This window comes from Oryza glaberrima, chromosome 5 (assembly GCF_000147395.1).
Source record: "Oryza glaberrima chromosome 5, OglaRS2, whole genome shotgun sequence".
In the NCBI taxonomy this organism is placed as follows: domain Eukaryota; kingdom Viridiplantae; phylum Streptophyta; class Magnoliopsida; order Poales; family Poaceae; genus Oryza; species Oryza glaberrima.
In genome coordinates, this window is record NC_068330.1 from 19,002,419 (window position 1) to 19,009,379 (window position 6,961).

At 45.6% G+C, this 6,961-nt stretch overlaps 1 protein-coding gene across 1 annotated transcript; it reads left to right on the plus strand.

The window, feature by feature from the left end:
- Positions 1-3,210: 3,210 nt before the first annotated feature.
- LOC127775220 (cytochrome P450 94C1-like) lies at positions 3,211-5,177 on the plus strand. Its single transcript, XM_052301551.1, has one exon. It carries the CDS (start codon positions 3,320-3,322, stop codon positions 4,877-4,879), a length of 1,560 nt encoding a protein of 519 aa, XP_052157511.1. The 5' UTR covers positions 3,211-3,319; the 3' UTR covers positions 4,880-5,177.
- The last annotated feature ends 1,784 nt before the right edge of the window (positions 5,178-6,961 follow it).

Below are 6,961 nucleotides of genomic sequence, written 5' to 3' on the forward strand. Positions count from 1 at the left end.
TTCAACAGTATGTTTCCGTTTTGTTTTACGATACTTTTATAATATATGTAATTTACTTTTAGACTTTATTGAATTTACTTTTATATGTCTAAAAGGTAACTTAGTCAAATCCAAAAATAACTTATATATATGATAAAAGTAACATATATATATATGTATATATATAATAAAAGTAATTTACAAATATAAATATTTTTTCATCGTAATATAATCATGTAAGATCTTGTTGTGAATATTTAATTGTAACGAACACAATGGTATAATCGGATTGTAGATCGGATAAATAATTTGAGAAAAAACTCTATAAGAAGAAAGAAAAAGACATGCATGTCAGTTCTTCTCATAAATTGGTTCGTCGCTGGTTAACGCTAAACCGAGAGCCTGTATAGATCGATTGCTGGCATGCGCAAGACTTCAAACCGTTGCACGGTCGACACGTAAACAGCCGCCACGTATTCCCGCACGTGCCACATAATTTTCCTCCGCCTTCCTGTCTGATCGAACATCCTTATCCGCACAGTACCTCGACCCTGTCCAGCTAAGCTGACGCACCCGTATAGCTGTAGCCTAGCCGAATCCGGTGCCCGAAGCTATAGCCAGCGCGCGCACCGAATCATCATGCATGGCGCGCCTCCCTATGCCTGCCCTACGTACGCTATGCGGAAGTAGTAATCTCCGTCCCACCCGGAGCTGACCCGTGACGGAGGTGTGAGCCCCCCCCCCCCCCCCCCCCCCCCCCCTCGCGAACGGTGGAAAGCCGGCACGCTACGCGCCCGCGCGCTCTGGCCGCGGTCCCCGGCCCCCGGGGCGGCTCATCAATCAGTGCCCGCGTTCGCGTCAGTGCGGCGGTTGATGCATGCGCGCGCGCCCGAACCATGCGGGATATATATCGCCGGTGCGTGCGGCCAGGACAGTGGCCACGCCACGGCCTCTCACGACGTACGGGCCGCGCGGGGGAGCACGTAGGGCCGGCCGACGCGCGGGCGGGCGGACGGAGGCAGCCCCGAGACATGGCGCGGACGCGCGGAACGTGCAAACGACCCGCGCGGGACTCGGCGCGCTGGGGCGCCAGGCCGATCGGCCGGCCGGCCCCGGGGGCCGGGACGTGTGGTGCCGAGGGTGGCAGCCTTGGTTGGCAATTTGGGGGTGGTCTCCCCCAACCAACTGAACCAAGTGCGCGCTGCATATGCGGTCTGCACTGCACGGTGGCGCGCGGATGGGGTGGGCTTGGCGCCTTGGCTGGCTCCCGCGACTTTTTTCACGCAGGTGGTGTTGTGTCCACGTTGTAGTACTTGCCGACTGGGGACTTTTGCCTGACAGTACAGCGGTCGCCTTTGGTTCGTGTGGGACATTTCGGCACGAGGATCATGTTTTCACTTTCACGGGCAGGAATCAATCAATACGAAGCTTCCTGCCGAGGGGAAAAAAAACGAGAGGATTGTGTAAGTGCCCGAGAGCTGTATACGTTATACTCCTTTTCTACATGGAAGATAATACAATATATTCACACACCCGTGAATAAAGTTTATTTTACCTATACGTACGTTCAACAAGCTCACTGAAATTTATAAGCTTCACTAAATTTATATTATAACATACTTGGTAATTGTAGTAGGTATCAAGATATAAACCCCAAAATCTTTTATCCCTAGCTAAACTATTCAATAGGCCAATCCTAGAACTTCATAGGGCCACAGGAGCATTATTTTTCTTTCACTATTTTTCTAGAGATTTTGGAAAACTACAGCTTATTATATGTCACAAAACAATTATCATTATGCGATAACATTAATAACTAACATTTGCTACTCATCACGTGACCCTACCTACTCTAGCCATTAGATTGAGACCAGTGAAAGAGAGTCGCCTTCCACCTCTAGCCAGCTAAGAGATAATTGATGTAGCACAACAGCGTACGGAAGTACTTATCAATTATGGATTCATACAGTAGTGTGATAGTGGATCATTGGTGCTTTACATACACCTAAAATAAGGATATTTTACAATTTCATTAGTACTACAATAAATGATGCTAAATGGGTTACTAATGCAACAAGTGGTGGTTTATCGTCTCACCATTTCGGTTGGTTAACTTATACTAGGGTATTACAATATCTTTAGAATAGAGGAATTTGTAGAGCTTCCACGTGAAATTATCACACTCCAAAGGAGTCCTAAGTAGCTTTAATTATATTAAATCAGTCCTTGCTAAACCTTGGTTTTCAAGTAGATTAGACCTGCAACCTATTTCCTAACCCTGTAAAGGGGCAGCTTAAAGACAACAACCGAGAGATAAAAATATAGGTATGCTAACTGAGCAATATAAGGAAAAATAAAAATATCATATGAACTGTGAATAAATCTAGTTATTCGTCTACTTGGGACCAATAGTTTAGATTAAGATTAAGTTTGTGATTGTAATGTTGTGCTACACTGTCCTTATCTTTTATGTTGATTTGGAAATAAGAAAGTTATAACTTGTAATTTCTTCACATTCCAAATTATTTTTAGATAGTCTATTTTAGTTGTTTTATATTTTTATAAACATTATATTTTCATACCAAATTAACATCGAAATACCCAAAAGCTTCTTCACCAAATATGATGATCATAATCCACTAAATTTCAATCAGAGCCCAAAATAGGAGTCCATGTCACGTACATAATAATAATAATTAATTTGTTTCCAAACTTATTAAACTAAAATTTAATATAAATTAAGACTTATTATGAGTGCAATTCGATAATTACTAATTTGTATATCAGAATTATTAAAATTATGATAATAATATACTTAAGACTCCAAATTCAGAAAAAAATATAATTATTTCTAAAATTATGACATTATTTAGAAAAACTCAAATTATGAGTCCACATGGCAAGTGCAACTTCTAGATAATTGAAATAATAAATTAGGAAAAGAATATGTTTTAGGCTACATTCGACATAATTTTTTTTGTTTCATTTACTAATTTTGAATTTAGAGCTATTAACCAATAAATTGTTTTATTCTTTTTCTTAGCTGATAAATTGTTTTAGTCTGAGTGACGACTGCACCGTTACCAGCTTGCATAATAAAGGCTAAAGCGGACGAGATGTCAAAACTAACCATAAAACAGGGGTTCATATCCCGGGCCCTCTACGTACATTTTCTTAACAGTGAAACGTTCGATATAAAAACGGTGTGCGCTGAGAATGGCACAACTCTTTTTCACACACACGCACACACCCCCTCAGGGAGGGATCAGGCCGGCGCACGCGCGCGCAAAAAAAAAAAAAAAGGATCGAGAGAGAAAATCCGTGTTGTTTGTTCTTCGTCATGGGCGCGGACGCCACCACGTTGCACATCGCGGTTCACGCCCTAGCGAGCTCCTTGCAGGCGCAGGTTGCCGCCGTCTTCTTCGTCTCGGCCGCGTGCACGGTGGCCCTCGCGCTGCTGCTGGCCTTGCTGCGGCTGCGGCCGCCGTGGTGGTGCGCGTGCCCGGTGTGCGAGGCGTACGTGACCGCGTCGTGGGCGCGCGAGTTCGACAACCTCTGCGACTGGTACGCGCACCTGCTGCGCCGCGCGCCGGGGCGAACCGTGCACGTGCACGTGCTCGGGAACGTGCTCACCGCCAACCCGGCCACCGTCGACCACATGCTGCGCTGCCGCTTCGACAACTACCCCAAGGGTGCCCCCTTCTCGGCCATCCTCGCCGACTTCCTCGGCCGCGGCATATTCAACGTCGACGGCGACGGCTGGCTCTTCCAGCGCAAGCTCGCCGCGGCTGAGCTCGCCTCGCCGGCGATACGAGCCTTCGCGGCGAACGTCGTGGCCTCGGAACTGCGGTGCCGCCTCATCCCTCTGCTTCGCTCTGCCTCCAGCTACGGGAGCGAGAGGCTGCTGGATCTCCAGGACGTCTTCCGCCGCTTCGCGTTCGACTGCATATGCAAGATCTCCTTCGGCCTCGACCCCGGCTGCCTCGAGCTTTCGCTGCCGATATCGGCGTTCGCGGACGCGTTCGACACGGCGTCGATGCTCTCGGCCCGGCGAGCGACGGTGCCCATGCATGTCGTCTGGAAGTTGAAGCGGCTACTCAACATCGGGGAGGAGCGGGAGCTCCGCGACGCGATCCGTCTCGTTGACGCGCTTGCCGCCGAGGTCATCCGGCAACGCCGCAAGCTCGGCTCCGCCGCCTCCGGTGACGACCTCCTGTCGCGATTCATGGGCTCCATCAACGACGACAAGTACCTCCGCGACATCGTCGTGAGCTTCATGCTCGCCGGCCGCGACACTGTCGCCTCAGGTCTAACCGCGTTCTTCTTGCTCCTCTCCGACCATCCCGAGGTGGCTGCCGCAATCCGGGACGAGGTCTTCCGCGTCGCCGGAGGCAGGGACCCCACGGCCGCCTCCTTCGATTTCGACAAGCTCAAGGACATGCACTACGTGCACGCGGCGCTGTACGAGAGCATGCGGCTGTTCCCGCCGGTGCAGTTCGACTCCAAGTTCGCCGCCGGCGACGACACGCTCCCGGACGGCACGTTCGTGGCAAAGGGCACACGGGTGACCTACCACGCGTACGCCATGGGCCGGATGGAGTCCCTCTGGGGCCCCGACTGCGCCGTGTTCAGACCGGAGCGGTGGCTCAGCGGCGGTCGGTTCGTGCCGGAGAGCCCGTACAGGTACCCGGTCTTCCAGGGCGGGGTGCGCGTCTGCATAGGCAAGGATCTCGCCATCATGGAGATGAAGGCCGTCATCGTCGCCGTCGTCCTTAGCTTCGACGTGGAGGCGGTCGACCGGAGCTCGCGCCGGCCCAAGTTCGCGCCTGGCCTCACCGCCACGTTCGCCGGGGGCGTGCCGGTCAGAGTGCGCCGGCGAGCGCACTGCGCGCCAAGTTAGCTCAATCAAATACGTCGCGTCGCCACTCGCGATCGATGCCCTTATTCATTTTAATTTTTTTTCCTCTTCTTTTTTTGAAACGGGAAACATTAGTCTATGTCAGCATTGCACATGGAAAGCTGCACTGATCTACTGTGTCACTTGAGTCAACAGTCACCACTCAATTTGGCAAGTGCGCTGGGTTCTTATCCTCCACTCAAGATTTCTCTGTAGACCATAATTAAAGATTTTTCCGATTACACAGAAGATGTACAAGAACACAAATAGTAGTCACTACAGTCTAAACATACATACACTACATGAGTACGTCTCTTTCATACATATGCTCCATATATAAAAGGGAAATTTTACCATTTTTATAAAGTATCTAGAGGTAATATATTTTCTAGTGTAAAAATTTGGTGTACCATAAATTTTACACTAAAATTTAGATGTCTCAAAATACTTTCTTAAGAATTATAAAATTCCTCTATATAAAATCATGTATATATATCTGCGAATGTTTAAAAATTCCTATTAAGCCACGTACTGGGCTGTGAGTAAATGTACCTAGGAGAAATTAAAACCTGACAATCAAAGTCCTATGCACAACTCGTACTATTCTTTTCGACCACCGAATAAAGGAGGAGCGTAACTAAAGTCTCTCTGCATGTGTGAATGTATATAATCATTTCGGCCCGGCGTACATATTGTTATTTCAAACTTGAAAGCACGATTCGTACTTCTGATGCCATTCTTGAGAATTTCTTTGGCAGATTCTCAATGTTACAGAATACACACCTAGATGTTCTTCCGTGTGGCCCTCTTTTCATACGGACAACATCAATTATTGCAAGATGGTCGGCCATAGAATTAGAAAATTGCAAAGTGTTTTGATCTCCATAAAAAAATAACTATTACTACATGGATAAGTGTTTCTTTTAAGAAGGATATTTTTTTACCCGGCCTCTACATCCAACTGGATATATGCGGACATTGAAATAGGGAACTTAGCCCCACAAACAACCCAACCCAAGAAACTTAGCCCCGCAAACAACCCAATTAATCTAAAATTCGCTCCTATGAAGATCCGCAAATAACCCAATCTAAAATTCGCTCCTACGAAGATTTAAACTCAGGATATCGGGGTACTACTCAGGTCACTACAATCACTAGGCTACATGGATAAGTGATGACTGATGAAGTGATGAGGAGGTGCAATGGTGATTTATGATTGCAAGCAAAAGGTTTTCATTTTCGGCTGTCAGTGTCAATAGGATAATCAAGGGGAATTTATCTGAAGATGACTCTTTTCCATACATAAGCACACGATTTTGAAACGTACTCTCTCCGTCCCAAAATAAGTGCAGCCATGGTTTTTCGTGTCCAACTTTAACCATTCGTCTTATTTGAATTTTTTTAAAAATAATTAAAAATATAAGTCACGAGTAAAGTACTATTCGTGTTTCATCATCTTATAAAGTACTATTCGTGTTTCATCATCTTATAGCAACAAAAAATACTAATTATAAAAAGATTTCAAATAAGACGGACGATCAAAGTTGGGCGCAGAAACTTATGTCTGCACTTATTTTAGAATAGAGGTAGTAGAATGTACTCGTCAGACTGACGAGTGATCAGATCAAAGGATGTCGTTAGACTAGTTGTAAGGACTGCTCCATATGGCAACTCTTTCCAGGACATAGACAGTGTAGCTGCGTTCGGCAGCACCAGACTAATTCGTTTTTTGAGTCAAAAAAACTAATTCGTTTTCAACGTGCACGTTTCTTTAAAAAAACATATTAATTCGTTTTTTAAGTTAGAAATAATTAATAATTAATTAATGATACGTTAATGGCTCACCTCATTTTGCGTATATTTCCAATCTTTTTATTTTTTTTTCTCAAACACACCCAACATTCAATGGACATTTCAGCAGCGTACCATAATTCAAAGCAGTTAAATTTGAAAGTTTGTTCGTAATATTAATGTTAGATACTCCTCTGGTTCTCTTTTAATTGATGTTTCGAATAACGTTTTAAATACCAATGAATAATTAATTAGGACCCATATTTTATTTTTACCCATATTAATACCAATGTT

Bases quoted from the DNA above. Each gene is read 5' to 3' on its own strand.
- LOC127775220 (XM_052301551.1), top strand. From the start codon at position 3,320: ATGGGCGCGGACGCCACCACGTTGCACATCGCGGTTCACGCCCTAGCG.